This window comes from Peromyscus maniculatus, chromosome 1 (genome assembly GCF_049852395.1).
Source record: "Peromyscus maniculatus bairdii isolate BWxNUB_F1_BW_parent chromosome 1, HU_Pman_BW_mat_3.1, whole genome shotgun sequence".
Lineage (NCBI taxonomy): Eukaryota > Metazoa > Chordata > Mammalia > Rodentia > Cricetidae > Peromyscus > Peromyscus maniculatus.
Window position 1 is genome coordinate 51683593 of NC_134852.1, and position 16543 is coordinate 51700135.

At 52.3% G+C, this 16543-nt stretch overlaps 2 protein-coding genes across 2 annotated transcripts; both read left to right on the top strand.

Annotated features, from left to right (window-relative positions):
* The first annotated feature begins 3657 nt into the window (after positions 1-3657).
* Ffar1 (free fatty acid receptor 1) lies at positions 3658-5039 on the top strand. The gene has a single exon (XM_076551385.1). It carries the CDS (start codon positions 3658-3660, stop codon positions 4558-4560), a length of 903 nt encoding a protein of 300 aa, XP_076407500.1. The 3' UTR covers positions 4561-5039.
* A 3998-nt stretch (positions 5040-9037) lies between these two features.
* On the top strand, positions 9038-10311 carry Ffar3 (free fatty acid receptor 3). Its single transcript, XM_006982066.3, has one exon. The coding sequence runs from the start codon at positions 9038-9040 to the stop codon at positions 9995-9997; it is 960 nt and encodes a 319-aa protein (XP_006982128.1). The 3' UTR covers positions 9998-10311.
* The last annotated feature ends 6232 nt before the right edge of the window (positions 10312-16543 follow it).

The window sequence follows — 16543 nt, forward strand, 5'->3', positions numbered from 1 at the left end:
GAGTGCTCGCCTAGTATGCGTGACTTCCTGGGTTCTACATAAGCGGGGTATGGTGTTGCCACCTGCAATCTTAGCATTGAGGAGGTAGGGGGCGTAGGACCAGAATCTGTTCAAGGTCATCCTCCGAGACACCGAGTCTGAGACAAGCGTGGGCTGCTTGGGACCTGGACTCAAAATGCAGAACAACAACAATAAAAACAGAACTCACATCTGGCAGAGCCCGTTGTCGGGGTGCGAGGATTTTAACGGACAGAACCAATCTCCTGAGGCTCAGTCAAACCTGGAGTCTCCAAAGATCCCAGGGGCAAGGTCTTCTCGAAGGCGCAGAAGGCAGCCCTGAGGCTGACGAGGTCAGGATTAGGCTTCCTGGCAACCACCATGTACTTGCTTATCCTGTCGCCAAGCCCAGCTGCTGATATCAAGCTACTTCATGACCCATTGACCACGAGATGTGGATGTCAACAGCCTTGCTGAGGCGTGAAGAGCAGATGGCCAGGAGGCCCAGAGGCTGGGACTCCAGAACACTGCAGCCCTTCTGCTGAGAGCAAGCAATTCTCCCAGGACCAGAGCATCCATGGAGCACCACACACTGCGCAAGGCAGACCTTGGCAGGCGTAGGACCAGCCTTTTGGTAGAGACAGCAGACGTGGGGTCACAGAGCCAGAGGAACTCCAAATAACCACCAAGCAAACTGCTGAGGGAGGATTGTGCACCCTCAGTGAAACTTGCTGCGTAGGATTTAGACCAGAATTGCCAGGTGTGTGTGTAGGTGAAACAGAAATTAAAAGTAAATTATGGGTTTGGGGTTGGAAACCAGGGCCTTGGGTAAGCTAGGCAAGCACTCTACCACTGAGCCACACCCCCAGCCCCTCACTAGGGATTCCAGGCAGGGGCTCTACCACTGAGCCACATCCCAGCCCCTCACTGGGGGGTTCTAGGCAGGGGCTCTACCACTGAGCCACACCCCAGCCCCTCACTGGGGGATTCTAGGCAGGGGCTCTACCACTGAGCCACACCCCAGCCCCTCACTAGGGATTCTAGGCAGGGGCTCTACCACTGAGCCACACCCCAGCCCCTCACTAGGGATTCCAGGCAGGGGCTCTACCACTGAGCCACACCCCAGCCCCTCACTGGGGGGTTCTAGGCAGGGGCTCTACCACTGAGCCACACCCCAGCCCTTCACTGGGGGATTCTAGGCAGGGGCTCCACCACTGAGCCACACCCCAGCCCCTCACTGGGGGATTCTAGGCAGGGTCTCTACCACTGAGCCACACCCCAGCCCCTCACTAGGGATTCCAGGCAGGGGCTCTACCACTGAGCCACACCCCAGCCCCTCACTGGGGGATTCTAGGCAGGGGCTCTACCACTGAGCCACGCCCCAGTCCCTCACTGGGGGATTCTAGGCAGGGGCTCTACCACTGAGCCACACCCCAGCCCCTCACTAGGGATTCCAGGCAGGGGCTCTACCACTGAGCCACACCCCAGCCCCTCACCGGGGGATTCTAGGCAGGGGCTCTACCCCTGAGCCACACCCCAGCCCCTCACTAGGGATTCCAGGCAGGGGCTCTACCACTGAGCCACACCCCAGCCCCTCACCGGGGGATTCTAGGCAAGCACTCTACCACTGAGCCACACCCCCAGCCCCTCACTAGGGATTCCAGGCAGGGGCTCTACCACTGAGCCACATCCCAGCCCCTCACTGGGGGGTTCTAGGCAGGGGCTCTACCACTGAGCCACACCCCAGCCCCTCACTGGGGGGTTCTAGGCAGGGGCTCTACCACTGAGCCACACCCCAGCCCTTCACTGGGGGATTCTAGGCAGGGGCTCCACCACTGAGCCACACCCCAGCCCCTCACTGGGGGATTCTAGGCAGGGTCTCTACCACTGAGCCACACCCCAGCCCCTCACTAGGGATTCCAGGCAGGGGCTCTACCACTGAGCCACACCCCAGCCCCTCACTGGGGGATTCTAGGCAGGGGCTCTACCACTGAGCCACGCCCCAGTCCCTCACTGGGGGATTCTAGGCAGGGGCTCTACCACTGAGCCACACCTCCAGCCCCTCACTGGGGGATTCTAGGCAGGTTGTGCAGCACAGAGCCGTATCTCCAGCCCCTTCACCAGTATTTATTCTGAGACATTGTCATTAAGTTCCCCAGGCTGAAGTTGAACTCACTCTGTAGCCCGGTTGGCCTTGAACTTGTGATCGTCATACATCTCCAGAATAGCTGGAAGTACAGGTTGCATCACCAGGCTTAGGCCACTAAGTGATTCTTTTACTGTCCGTATATGAATGACAGCATGTACCTGCTTTGGTGACTGAAGTCTTCAGTTGTTGTTACTTCAGAGTGAGTCAATAAAGCAAGGGACCTGCCCATGAGCTCATCCAGCCATGGGGCAGATTCAGCTCCCTGTGGGTTTGAGCAGGCAGCGAATGAATCGGGAGGGCACAATGCTGTGCCCCATGAACCCTGCCTCTTTAAGGTCTTCAATCAAGCCAGTCACACTCCCGTTCTTCCTCTGTACATCCTCACCTTCTGCAGACCAGCATAGGATGCTCCATCAGCTGCTCATCCAGGCTTCTAGTACCTCCTGCTAATGGCCACCCCGCCCTTCTCTCCCTTCCAGATCACTGCCCATCCCGGGCATCATCTAATAGCCCTGCAAGGGGACTCCTGAACCTCAGAGGCATCCGGCAGCACCAAGAGGTGAGTCCCATTTTCAAAGGCTCCTCTCTTCCCTGGGTTCCTGTGCCAGGATATTCCCCGAGGTGTGATACACTGATGGGAACTGACTTGCCTTTGGGCTGTCCCCTTAGCATCCCCTTGGCCTGCCTTTCCCTGCCTGGTGTAGCTAGTGTCCACTGATCTCTCTCTCTCTCTCTCTCTCTCTCTCTCTCTCTCTCTCTCTCTCTCTCTCTCTCTCTCTCTCTCTGTGTGTGTTTTTTTTTCTAGCTCTCTCTCTCTGAAACAGACTTCTCTATGTATCCCTGGCTGGTCTGGAACTTAATATGTAGGCCAGGCGACCCCCAAACTCACAGAGACCTTCCTGCTTCTGCTGGGATCAACTGTGTGTGCCTCCGCTCCTGGTTACTCTCTTTAAAACACATGTGTATGTGTGTACAAAAGCCAAAGAAGATGCTGTAACTGGAGTTATGGATGGCTGTGAGGTGACTGATCTGGTGCTAGGATCCCTACTTGAGTCTTAGCTGCTGAGCCGTCCCTCCAGCCCCTGATTTCTCTGGTGAAGGTCTTTCCTGTTGAGGGGGCATGGCAACTCTGGTCATGGAGTAAGAGACAGGGAGTGAACTCGGGGTCTCTGGCATGCATACAGCCTGGTTCTGACCTCCCTCTGCCCCTCTCTCCCCAGAGTCTACAGGATTGAGGTCGTCTCAGCTCTGGAAACTTCTGTCTCTTCCTGTTACAGTGAGTCGTTGTCTTCCCCCTAAGAGGTGGTACAGGAGGGGACAGCTGGGGACTGAAAGGACTCCTCAGTTCTGCTCCGGGCTTGGGGGCTATCCAGCAGCCATTTCCTCCCGTGGACCTTGGCATCCTCAGTGACGCTCTGAGCAGCAGGGACACCAGCGTGGGATCCAAGCCCCGCCTTCTCTCTGCTGATGAACTGAGCAGGAGCAGCGGCGGCCAGCACCCACCTGGCCCCATGGCCCTGCCCCCACAGCTCTCCTTCGCCCTCTACGTGTCCGCCTTCGCACTGGGCTTCCCACTGAACTTGATGGCCATCCGAGGCTCGGTGGCCCACGCGAGACTGCGCCTCACCCCCAGCCTGGTCTACACGCTCCACCTGGGTTGCTCCGACCTCCTCCTGGCCATCACTCTGCCCCTGAAGGCCGTGGAGGCCCTGGCTTCCGGGGCCTGGCCCCTGCCTCTCCCCTTCTGCCCTCTCTTCGCCTTGGTCCACTTTGCTCCCCTCTATGCAGGTGGAGGCTTCCTGGCTGCTCTCAGTGCGGGCCGCTACCTGGGGGCTGCCTTCCCCTTCGGGTACCAAGCCATTCGAAGGCCCCGCTATTCCTGGGGCGTGTGTGTGGCTATTTGGGCCCTTGTCCTCTGCCACCTGGGCCTGGTCCTTGGCTTAGAGGCCCCTGGAGGCTGGCTGGACAACACCACCAGTTCCCTGGGAATCAGCACACCTGTGAATGGTTCCCCGGTCTGCCTGGAAGCATGGGATCCCAACTCTGCCGGCCCCGCCCGCCTCAGTTTCTCCATCCTGCTCTTCTTTCTGCCCTTGGGCATCACTGCCTTCTGCTATGTGGGCTGCCTCCGGGCCCTGGTCCACTCAGGTCTGAGCCACAAGCGGAAGCTCCGGGCAGCTTGGGTGGCCGGAGGCGCCCTTCTCACACTCCTGCTCTGCTTAGGGCCCTACAATGCCTCCAATGTGGCTAGTTTCATAAACCCGGACCTAGGAGGCTCCTGGAGGAAGTTGGGGCTCATCACAGGGGCCTGGAGTGTGGTGCTCAACCCACTGGTCACCGGCTACTTGGGAGCAGGTCCCGGCCGGGGGACAGTGTGTATGGCAAGGACCCAAGGAGGAACAATGCAGAAGTAGCAGCCACCTCTGGGGGCAAGGGGCGTTGACTTGGGTGACTGCCAGGCCCCCAAGAGGGCTGCCCCTCCACGACCCAGGAGCAGCCTCGCCCAAAGCCATCACAGAAACCACTCATGGGAAGGGCTGCACCTGGAGAGAACAGTGTCCTTGTACGAAGAAGAGAGTGGAGGTCAAGAACGGGAACGGGACAGTACACCTGCCGGATATATCCCAACTTGCCTCCTGTTTCTGTCCCTTACGTCCTAACCACCTGCCTGCCGTAGGCTGTGAGCAGCCCTGCACTCCTGGGGATGAGGAAGAATACCACCATAGTGATCCGATTTTGGAGTGTTTCCCGGAAATGATTTTTGAGGGAAGAACATTTTCATTTCTGAAGAAAGGCGGCAACATCATGACCCTGCCATACCCCTTTGAACCCACTAGAGGGCAGCATTTGAGTTGACAGCAGAAAGCAAGCTGGACAGACGCAGGGGATTTGCAGACCTGAGCTCCAGCAGAGGCGAGGCATATTGGAACTGTGGGAGTGTCTCATCACGCCAGTTGTGTCCCTCATCTTCATCCAACCCTTCCAAGTAGAGTAGCCCTGTGTGTGTGTGTGTGTGTGTGTGTGTGTGTGTGTGTGTGTGTGTGTGTGTGTGTGTGTGTGTGTGTGTTTCTCTGTGTGTCTGTGTGTCTGTCTGTCTATCTGTGTGTGTGTGTGTCGTGTGTGTGTGTGTGTGTGTGTGTGTGTGTGTGTGTGTGTATGTGTATTACTGGAGATAGAACCTAGAGCCTTGCACCTTCTAAGCAAGTGCTCTAGGGATGAGCTGTCCCCAGGTCCCCCACCCCCACCCCTTCCCCGCCTTCTGTTTTAACAGAGTAGCCGGGTTGGTCTTGAACTCCTGGGCTCAAGTGATTCCCCTGCCTCAGCCTCCAGAAAAGCTGAGACTGTTGGCACAGACCACAGTTGCCCAATTCACACAACCTGTTGATTCAGCCAGGTGCCTGCTGTTCAGATGGGCAGGTTTGCAGCAGACACTGTGCCCAGCAGAGGGAGCCAACACCAACGAGATTCTGTGGCCTGATTGCTCGCCAGCCGTGGGAAGCCTCTATTCTGATTTGAGCAGACAACACGCTCCTCCAGCAGCTCTGTGGTGCAAGATGATGCTCCCAGACAAGGGATGTCTTCCTCTAGTCGGGCCCAAAAACTGTGTGAAGTGGCTACAGTGATGACCACCTTCATTCTGGGGGAGGTCAAGAAGCTTTCTTGATGTCCCCCAGCAAAAGTGGGGTGGGGTGTGGTCCTTCCAAGCAGGACCTCTAAAGCTTAGTGGACATCTAGAAAAACTTGTGGTGTCGACTGTATTGGTGATCCATTGGAGAAGGAGAAGAGGCACACCCCAGCCCATGAGAGGGAGGGCAGAGGAGAGTGGCCGTGAAGGAGACGGGCACTTGGGCATCTCTGATGAGGCCAGGTGTCAGAATCAAGCTTATTCTTCTCCTGACAGCAAAGTCTCCAATGAGCGATAGCACAGTGGCCAGAGAGCTTGAATTGGTTCATACAAATTATCTCTTTGGGCAAGTGGATCTCTGGGTGTTCAAAGTGAGCCTGGTCTACAATGTGAGTTCCAGTGAGACCCCGTCTCAAAAAAAAAAAAAGAAAAAGAAAAAGAAAAAAGAAAGGAAGGAAGGAAGAAAAGATCTGTTTGTGGCCTTAACTGTGTTTGAATGTAAGAGTTTTTGAACAGTAGGTCCACAACACTTAAAAGAGAGACCAGCACATAGTAGGTCTCGGCAAACATTTGTCAACTGGGTAGATATTCCTGATCTCCTGCCAAAGAAAATTCGATGTTACTTACTTGGCAAATATATCAAAGCGGATGCTGGCCAGCTCTCCCATTATACCTCAGTACCTGTGGCTGCTCCAGCACTCCTCACCCCGCCCCTACCCTAAACCTCTCCCCCAGGGGCGGGGCTTCCACTTCCCTTCCCCCAACCCTGATCCCTCTGTAACTCAGCCATTTTGACTACAGCCGTCTCTTGGTCAGCGGTTCCTCTCTCCTCTCCCTCACCCTCTCGCCTCTCTTGGTTTAGTCTGCCAGCCACGTTCAGCCCAGACTCTCCCCTCTGCCTGCTTCTCCCTTATCTCTACAATAAAAATCTTGGCCATACTTTAGGAGTAGTCGTGTCCTCATCTTTTTTTTCCCCATTTTTTCATTCACCACGTGGCCCCTGGACAGTGGGACACTAGAGAATTTTAGTGAAAGTCCATGCGACCCCACCGCCTGCCCCCATAGTGGTTAGAACCTCTGTCCCCACTGACCTGGAGCATCTGTTGGGGTGGCGTCACTGTGCCCAGTTACCTGGGCTTCCTTCCCTGGCCCAATCGATCCCATCCACTCTGGCTTCCTCCACCAGGTCCACCCCCCACCCTCAACTAGATCTCTTGATCATTCACTCCCCCAGGAGATGGAGCTTCCGTTTTTAGTATTGATGTCTTTATTTAGTCTCACTAAATGCAAGCCCGGAAGCAATAAAAACTGCCTGGCTCGCAGCAGCACCTTTAACAACTTAACCAAGATATAATTTACAGGCCAGAAAATTCACCCATGCTCAGTACACAAGCCAATTTTTAAAAGTGAATTCCCAGGAATGTACCCCAGAAAGATCCCTTACGCTCATTCACAGTGGATCTCTAGTTCTCTTCCCGTCTCTCATCATTGGCTCCCAATCATTAGTCGACTTTCTGTTTTAAAATATTTGCCTATTCTGGACATTTCCTGCAAATGAAATCATGTGAAATAGGGCCTGCTATGTCTGGCTTGCTTTACTTAGCATGTGTTTTGGGGTTCATCCATGTGGTGTGTCACGCTGTTATCGGGATGCCTCACATCCTGATGTCTATCCGTTGAGGAGTCATGGCCTATTTCCACTGTGAGCCACGGTCGCTAGGCCCATGATGAAGATGATCTATGAGCCAGTGTTTGTGAACACGCATGTGTTCATGTCTCTCCAGCAAATATTCAGAGTAGAATTATCGGTACTGTGTAAATGCATGTTTAAGTTTTTAGAGAAACCATCAAATTGCTTTCCAAAGTGGCTACCCCCTGGTGCAGTCTCTGGTGTCTCTCTGTCTTTGCTGGCACTTGTTCCTGTCTGGTGTTGGCTATAGCCATTCTGGCGGGTGGGTGTCGGTTTCATGTTCTGCTCCATAAACATTTGAGTGAAGAGGTCTGCTGTCTCTGAGGATGAACGGAGCTGGGTGTGAAACATGTCTCCTGCTCCCCGACTGTGGCCACGATGCCTAACAAGGAGGGGGACCTGGAGAGTCACCTCCCTGTCATGAACTGACGTGGTGCCTGAGGACCTGTTGTGGGTTATGCTCCTACTGAAAGATAACTGCAATCCTCACTGTCTCCACCTCCACCATCACATTAACCATCGTCACCGCAGATCCCTGCCTGCACCACAAGGACCATGGCAGGGACAGACTCTGTTCTATGTGCTTAGTATGTTATGTTTTGTTTGAGACAGGGCTTCATTTAGCCCAGGTTGGCCTCAAACTGTTTGTAGCCAGGACCTGATGATGACCTTGAACTCCTGATCCTCCTGATTCTTCCTCAAACTGTTGGGATTACAGGCATGCACCACCACACCTGCTTTATGTGCTGGGGCTCGAACTCAGGGCTTCATGCATGATACGCAAATGCTCTACCAACCGAGCCACAGCCCAGTCTATTTGCTCCCACCACTGAGCTCCATAACTGAGCCAATGTGTGCGTTTTAATCTGTGAAATTGTATTGTTACCTGTTTTATGGAATGGGGGCCACAGACTTGTACTCATTTGTCCCAGGTCACAGAGTCAGCAAGAAACAGAGCCTGCTGCAGAGCCCAGCCCTCGGTCTGTGCATCCCATCTCCCACTCTGATGAGCATAGATGTGCATGTTCTAAAGAAGCATACCGAATCCAAGTGGAGGAGATGATGTCAAAGTGGGGGGAAGGAAGGTCCCAGCCGAGACCGTATGTTCAGCAACACACGCAGCCCTGGGATTTGTTCTTTTTTTTGCATATGGACACAGCCCAGATAGCAGAGCTCAAAGCATCTTTTGTGCAGTTCTGCAGCGAGTGACGTCACAGGCACCACCAAGTCTTTATCATTTCAGCTGGACAACTAGCTCACCGCCCTAGTGTGGGAAGAGCCAGCGTGGTGCTAGGCAGCTGAGCGCCGATTTTCCAGTAAGCTGGTGAGTGTGGGGCTGGGGTTACACATGGAGGGAGACACCTTGGCGGTGTCTGCACTGGGTGAGGGGCAGGAAAGGCAGCAAGGCAGGAAGGCTGACCCTGCAGGGCAGAGTATGGGGGATGCCGTGGTGGGAGTAAACAGTGAGGGCAACCCTCCTGCCTGATGGGTCAGAGTCTCCTGGTGGGGGACAGAGGACTCCTCCACTCCCCACGCTACCTCCCTCTTCACCTCTGTCTCACTAGCATCTGTGGCCATGGAGATGAGCGTCTCTGTCGGCCATCACTGGCTCTTCTTTTCCGTGTACCTGGTGGTCTTCCTCGTGGGACTGCCCCTCAACGTGCTGGCCCTGGTGGTCTTCGTGGGCAAGCTGCGTCGCCGCCCGGTGGCCGTGGACTTACTTTTGCTCAACCTGACCCTGTCGGACCTGCTGCTGCTGCTGTTCCTGCCGTTTCGCATGGTGGAGGCAGCCAGTGGCATGAGGTGGCTCCTGCCCTATATCTTATGCCCCCTCTCGGGGTTTCTCTTCTTCACCACCATCTATCTCACCTCCCTCTTCCTGATGGCTGTGAGCGTCGAACGTTTTCTGAGCGTGGCCTACCCACTGTGGTACAAGACTCGGCCACGACTGGGGCAGGCTGGTCTGGTCAGTGGCATCTGCTGGTTCCTGGCATCAGGTCACTGTAGTGTGGTTTATGTCATTCAGTACTGGGGAAACACCACCCACAGCCAGGGGATCGATACAACCTGCTACCTGAAATTCCGGGAGGACCAGCTGGCTGTGCTCCTGCCTGTGAGGCTAGAGATGGCTGTGGTCCTCTTTATGGTGCCCCTTTGCATCACGAGTTACTGCTACAGCCGGCTTGTGTGGATTCTCAGCCGGGGAGCCAGCCGGCGCCGGCGCAAGAGGGTGATGGGGCTTCTGGCAGCCACACTGCTCATCTTCTTCGTCTGCTTCGGCCCCTACAATATGTCCCACGTGGTGGGCTATGTCCGGGGTGAGAGTCCAACCTGGCGGAGCTACGTGCTCCTCCTCAGCACGCTCAACTCTTGCATCGACCCCCTTGTCTTCTACTTCTCATCCTCCAAGTTCCAAGCCGACTTTCAGCAGCTCCTGGGGAGGCTGACCAGAGGCTGTGTGCCGTGGACTCAGGAAGTCAGCTTGGAACTGAAGGAAAAGAACAGAGAAGAGCCGTCCAAGGAGTGTCCAAGCTAGCGTAAAGGATGGACCGGAGGAGGGGTATGGAAGCATTGACCCAGTGCTGGCCCCGAGATCTCCGGGGATCAGGAAGGAGTAGGGCATTCATTCCCTAGCTCAGGAGAGACGCGACTCCTGGGACAGGCTGGAGACACAGCTGTCACTCGGCTCTCCCTGGACCTGCTCACATTCCCAACTCTCCATGGTGCCCTCCTTCCCACCCTCTCACTCTGGGACTTTGTAATGGCGAGAGACTTCTCTGGAAGAGTGAGCCCAGCCTCTGCAGCGGCCAAGTGTTTCAGTGCCTTCATGGGGGGCCGCCCAGGGCTGGAGCTGAGCTGGGGACCTGGGATGGGGGAAGGGTACAAGCCACTGACTCTTGGCTCTTCAGAGTGGGAGAGACAGGGTTCCAGGGGTGAGGGAACAATCTGCCCTGGTGAGGGTTTTCCAGGGAGTTCCCACTGCTCCATAAATTCAGATCCTCTGGGATACTTATGAACAATGGCAGGCAAAGAGAAAAATTATCCAAATAAATTCCGTACCTGGCAAAAGTAAATGATGTTTCCACATCTTCCTGGCTGGGGTGGTGTAGGTGGTGGGTGGAAGAACAGTCACACTGAGGGAGTGGGGCTGGACAAAAACGCCCAGGTGCCTGCAGAGGATCAGGGTTGGAGGAATAAAACTAATCACGATTTTATCCTTAAGATGTATGTATGTATGTATGTATGTATGTATGTATGTATGTATGTATGTATGTGTTTATTCACATTCAGTTGGCAGAGTGCTTACCCGGCAGGCACAAGCCCTGCTTCCCGTCCCTGGCACCACATAAACCAGATACAGTTGTGTCCATCTGTCCTCAGCAGTAGGGGAGAGGCGGCAGGAAGACCAGAAATTGAGGATCATCCTCAGCTACCAGCCTGGGTACAAGAAACCCTGTCTCAATCAAATCAAATCAAATCAAATCAAATCAATCAAGAAGCTGAGGAACTTGAATGAAAGCCTGACTTGAATGTGGTGGATTCCGGGAGGACGTGAAAGCTGGCATCGCAGGGCTTGCACAGGAATAGGAGAGCTGTTTTCTGTGGACAGAACTCAGGCTTGTTTGGGACATTCCTAGAAAGTTTCGGGTTTACATCTGAGAGAGGAGCTGGGCCACGTGACTCAGGTCTTAAGTACGGGCTCACTGCTGTTTTGACATTTAAAAAAATTATTATTATTGCATTCAAGTGTTTTGTCTGCATGTATGTCTGTGTACCGTGTGCGTCTGGTACTCTCTGAGGTTGGTAGAAGGCATTGGATCCACTGGAACTGGAGTTACAGATGGCTGTGAGCCGCCAGGTGGGTGCTGGAAACCAAACCCAAGTCCTCTACAAGAGCAACCAGTGCTCTTAACCACTAAGCTCTCCAGCCCTTGTTTCGTTTTTGAGACAGCATCTCACTATGTAGCCCTGGCTGGCCTAAAACTCACTATGCAGACTGGGCTGGCCCTCACATCCCAAAGATCCGCCTGCCTCTGCGTCCTGCACCAGCACACACCACACCCAAGACTCACTATTGTGTTCGTTTGTTCGTTTGTTTTTTTGAGACATGGTTTCTTTGTGCAGCCCTGCCTGTCCTGGAACTCACTCTGTAGACCAGGCCGGCCTCGAACTCAGAGATCCGCCTGCCTCTGCCTCCCAAGTGCTGGGATCAAAGGTGTGCGCCACCACCGCCTGGTCACTTTTGTTTTGTTTTTCTAAGACAGAATCTCTCTTTGCAGTCCAGGCTGGCCTCAAACTCTCCACCTTACTTAAACCAGGCCCCTGCCTACTGGGACAGCAGTCATGAGCCACTGCTCACGGCAATCTTAAACAACAACAAAGAAATCCCAGTCTGGTTGGGATCTCGCTGTGGAAACAAGACAGGGTCAAACAGGCCAGGCGAGTGCCATGAGCAGCGGGCGTTCTGTGGAAACAAGCTCACTTCTCTGCCCAGGCACCTTGGCGGAGAGTGAGCCGCACAGGGGGCCTGGAGCAATGGAGATGTGAGCTCTCCAGTGCCCAACTGAGGGCTGACAAGCTCCAGAGGACAGGGCTCTGCTGCTTCCATTCCCAGACGCCTCTGCTCTCTCGGGTGTTTGCTGGGGAGTCTGCTTAGACCCTACACTCATCTTTCCCACACCTGACAGCGGTTCTCGACCTTCCTAACGCTGCAGCCCTTTAATACAGCTCCTCATGTTGTGGGGACGCCCAACCATAACATTATTTCATTGCTACTACAGAACTGTAATTTTTCTACTGTTAAGAATTGCGCCGGGCGGTGGTGGCACACGCCTTTAATCCCAGCACTCGGGAGGCAGAGGCAGGAGGATCTCTGTGAGTTCGAGGCCAGCCTGGTCTCCAAAGCGAGTTCCAGGAAAGGCGCAAAGCAACACAGAGAAACCTTGTCTCGAAAATCCAAAAAAAAAAAAAAAAAGAATTGCAATGTAAATATTTGATTTGCAGAATATCTGATATGGGACCCCCATGAAAGGGTCGTTCAATGCCCCCATCCCCACCCCCACCCCCCGCCCCCAGGATCATGATCATCATGTTGAGAACCACTGTCTGAGAAGGTCTCCTGGAAGAAGTCTTTATCAAAACAATTCCCTGCAGAGGGCAGAGGTGCATGCCTGTCAGGATCCTAAATTTAAGGCTAGCCTGGGCCACAGAGCAAGATCCTATTTCCAAATAAAATTACAAGAGCTAGGAATGTTGTCTCGCCCTGGGTTGCTTGCCCAGCAAATGTAAGACTCTAAATGTGGTCCTCAGCACAGCAAAATCAGCAAATAAAATAACTCTTGCTTATTCTTTGAAAAATAACCAGAGCACAGCTGTCCTGCCCGCACTGTGCTGTAAGACACCCCACTCCCGGTGGCCTGCTCTCTGAGTTCTCTGAGGAGGACTCCACGTACCTTGTTTCAACTAACTAACCTTTGCTTTACAGGGTATACACTGACAGAAAGCAGGTCAGTGGCTGCTATGGGCTGGAAACTGCTAAAACGGACATATAGGCCCCTGGGGCATTATAGAGTGATGAGGAATTCTACAACCTGAGTGGAGCTGGAATGTCAAGTCATGAGGCAAAACCATGACCTTAAGTGGATAAATATTCTTGTATGTAAGTTCAGCCTCAGTAAGCTTGTGTGTGTATGTGTGCATTCACGCATGTGTGCATGTAGGGAGAGTGTGGGGGAGGTGCATTTGTGTGTACTTGTTTGTGTGCACTCACACCTATGCACACGGAAGGGAGAAGTTGACAATCTGGTATCTTCCTGCCTAAAGATCTGAGTTCGATTCCTGGAACCCACATGGTGGAAGGAGAGAACTAAACTCCTCTGTCCTCCACACACACACACAGACACTCCCCCCCCCCCCCCGCCCCCTGCCCCCGTCCACCCAGATAAATACGTCAATAAGTATTTTAAAGCTGAACTTAAAAAGTTCTGTCTTGTTTTACTTTCCAACCAGGCTGGCCCCAAACTCAGCATGTAGTCAAGGATGATCAATGTCTCCTGATTTCCCCTACCTCCACCTCCAGAGGTCACAGGCTCCAGCAGACCACATCCAGGAACAAAAAGCTTCCTATAAAATAGTGTGCTCGTGGGGCTGGAGAGATGGCTCAGAGGTTAAGAGCACTGTCTGTTCTTCCAGAGGACCTGAGTTCAATTCCCAGCAACCACATGGTGGCTCACAACCATCTGTAATGAGATCTGGTGCCCTCTTCTGGCCTGCAGGCATACATGCTGCATACATAATAAATAAATAAATCTTTAAAAAAAAATAGTGAGCTTGTTACCAACCCTTGTGCACCTTGCAGTTTCAGGATATATATATATATAATATATATTTTATATAAATATATATAATATTATTATATAATATATATTATTTATTATATTATAATAAATTATAAATTTATATTTAAATTATAAATTTAAATATAAATTATATATGATATATAATATATTTTATTATTATTTTAATAATATTATTAAATAATATTATTTTAATAATAAAAATTTATAAAAGGTTTAATAATTTTTTATTTTTATCTAAGTTGTGTAGTGGGCAGCTCTTCCAGCTTTAACTTTGAATCACTGCCCCTGGTGAGGCAGCCAGTAACTACCTACCTATGACCTGCCCCTGGGGCGTAGTCCAGACGGGAGCTGTAAGATCCCAAGATCTGTACATGCCAGCCCTCTTGGCTCCTCGTGATCCTGGATGCTGGATTGCAGGCCAAGTCAGAGTACTCCAGAGAACCACGCTGGACTATACCTCACCTCTCCTCTCCTGGACCCCATAACCGACCCTTTTACTGGTTGTAAGTTACCCAGAAATAAACCTGTTTGTTTTTTTTTTTTTTTTTTTTTTTTTTTTGGTTTTTCGAGACAGGGTTTCTCTGTGTAGCTTTGCGCCTTTCCTGGAGCTCACTTGGTAGCCCAGGCTGGCCTCGAACTCACAGAGATCCGCCTGGCTCTGCCTCCCGAGTGCTGGGATTAAAGGCGTGCGCCACCACCGCCCGGCAATAAACCTGTTTTTAAGTACCAGGTAAACTATGTGGAGCTGCCTTGTTAAATCCTCAAATTAAAGTTGTGTCTGTTTACTTATTTATTTTGGGAGAATTTGTGTGGGCGCATACATGGAGACTCAAGCTGGTGACAGTGAGCTCTCTCCCTCACCACGTGGATTCCTGGGGGTGGGACCCAGCAGCCAAGCCCCAATGCAAGCCCCTTCACCTGCCGACAGCCGTCCCACAAGCCCCTTGGTTTGTCTTTGTTTTGAGTCAGAATCTTCCTATATAGCCCCGACTGGTGCCAAACTCGTCAGCCTCCTGCCTCTGCCTCCCAGGTGCTGGGATTGCAGGTGTGCAGCATCAAACTGGTAGCTGTGTCTTGATTGCCTGAAAAAAGCCCCATGAAGGGATTGACCTAGACATTCGAGCCTGCGTAAGTCACTCTGTGATGACAGGCCCTGAAATCCACTAGCTGGGTTTCTCAGAACGTGTCCCCATTGTTAAGTGGGGCAGGGACCAGCAGACTTTTCAAATGCGTTCTTACCAGTCTCTCATCTCAGGAAGTCCCTGCCCACCCTGCAGTACAGAGATGGCCATGGAGGACACAAGCCTGTGTGTTCGTGTGTTTCACTGTGTGTTCATGTGTTTCACTGTGTGTTTTGAGATACACTCTCACTGTGTGACCCAAGCCAGTCTCAAATTCACAACACTTATTTCAGTGCCTTGGGTGTTGGCGTTATATAGGTATATACCACCATGGTCAGCTCTTCCTTCCTTCCTTCCTTCCTTCCTTCCTTCCTTCCTTCCTTCCTTCCTTCCTTCCTTCCTTCCTTCCTTCCTTCCTTTCTTTCCTTTTTGAGGTAAACGTTTTTATTTTATATATGAATTGTTTTGCCTGTATCTATGTCTGTGTACCACCTGCATGCCAGGTGCCCATGGAGACCAGAAGAGGGTGTCAGATCTCTGGAACTGGAGTTATAGATGGTTGTGAGCTGCCATGCGGGTGCTGAGAATCGATCCAGGTCCTCTAGAAGAGCAGCCTGAGCCCTCTTGCCAGCCCCCATCTTTATTCTCTTAAGCACATGCTAATTTTACAAAGTAATTGGTTTCATTATGACATTTGCGGACCTGTATATAATGTCCCCACTTCCCCCTCTAACTTCTCCCCTCTCTTTAGGTCCCCTTCTTTTTCCCAGGCAGTTTTCTTTTCACTTCTATATCTTTCCCTGTTAAGATCTTGATTCGAGATATGAGGGGAAACACATAGTATTTGTGTTTCTGCGTCTGGCTTATTTCACTTAGTGATTGGTTCACCCATGTGGCCCTCTGTAGAAAGGCAGTACAGCCCCACCTCACCTGACCCCAAATGTCCTTCCCCGTTGATGTGATCCTGCCTTGCATTGTGACTGGGATTTACATGTCTGTATGTTCATTTGTCTGTGGGACTCTTCTTGCTGAACAAGGAGGCTTACAGTGGCCAGTACTGTCAGGTTGGAGCTCTAGCTCACTCCTTCATGGCCTGGGAAGCCCCATTCCTGCCTCTCCATCCCTTCCTACCCCCTCTGTCTCTTCTGTGTCTCTTTATCTCTCCAAACCCTGCCCACTCAGAGAGCCTCCGAACAAAGGAAAGGTACCAAAAGCCCACTGCCGAATTCTTGGCAACTACTACAGCTTCCTCCCCTGACGCCGCCAGCTGTCCAAGTCCCCACCTAACCATTCAGCTTTTGACCATGCTTGGGCACAAACCCATCTTGTGACAGACACATCATCACCCCTTGCCTACAATCTATAAAATCTCCCTGCCTTAGTTTGGGTGTGACTTCTCTGGCCTTGAGCTCTGAAACCAGAGAACTTGCCCAGGAGTTGCTTTGCTTAATATACCTGTTGTTATACTTTTAAAATTTGGCTTGACCTGGCTTACTACATTAGCTGAGAAAGTTATGGGGGAGGGGGCAGAAAACTTATTAAATACTAGCTGTGATTTATCACCATGGCCATCCCTTAGTACTGTAAATCTCACAAGTCGAG

Bases quoted from the DNA above. Each gene is read 5' to 3' on its own strand.
- Ffar3 (XM_006982066.3), top strand. From the start codon at position 9,038: ATGGAGATGAGCGTCTCTGTCGGCCATCACTGGCTCTTCTTTTCCGTG.
- Ffar1 (XM_076551385.1), top strand. From the start codon at position 3,658: ATGGCCCTGCCCCCACAGCTCTCCTTCGCCCTCTACGTGTCCGCCTTC.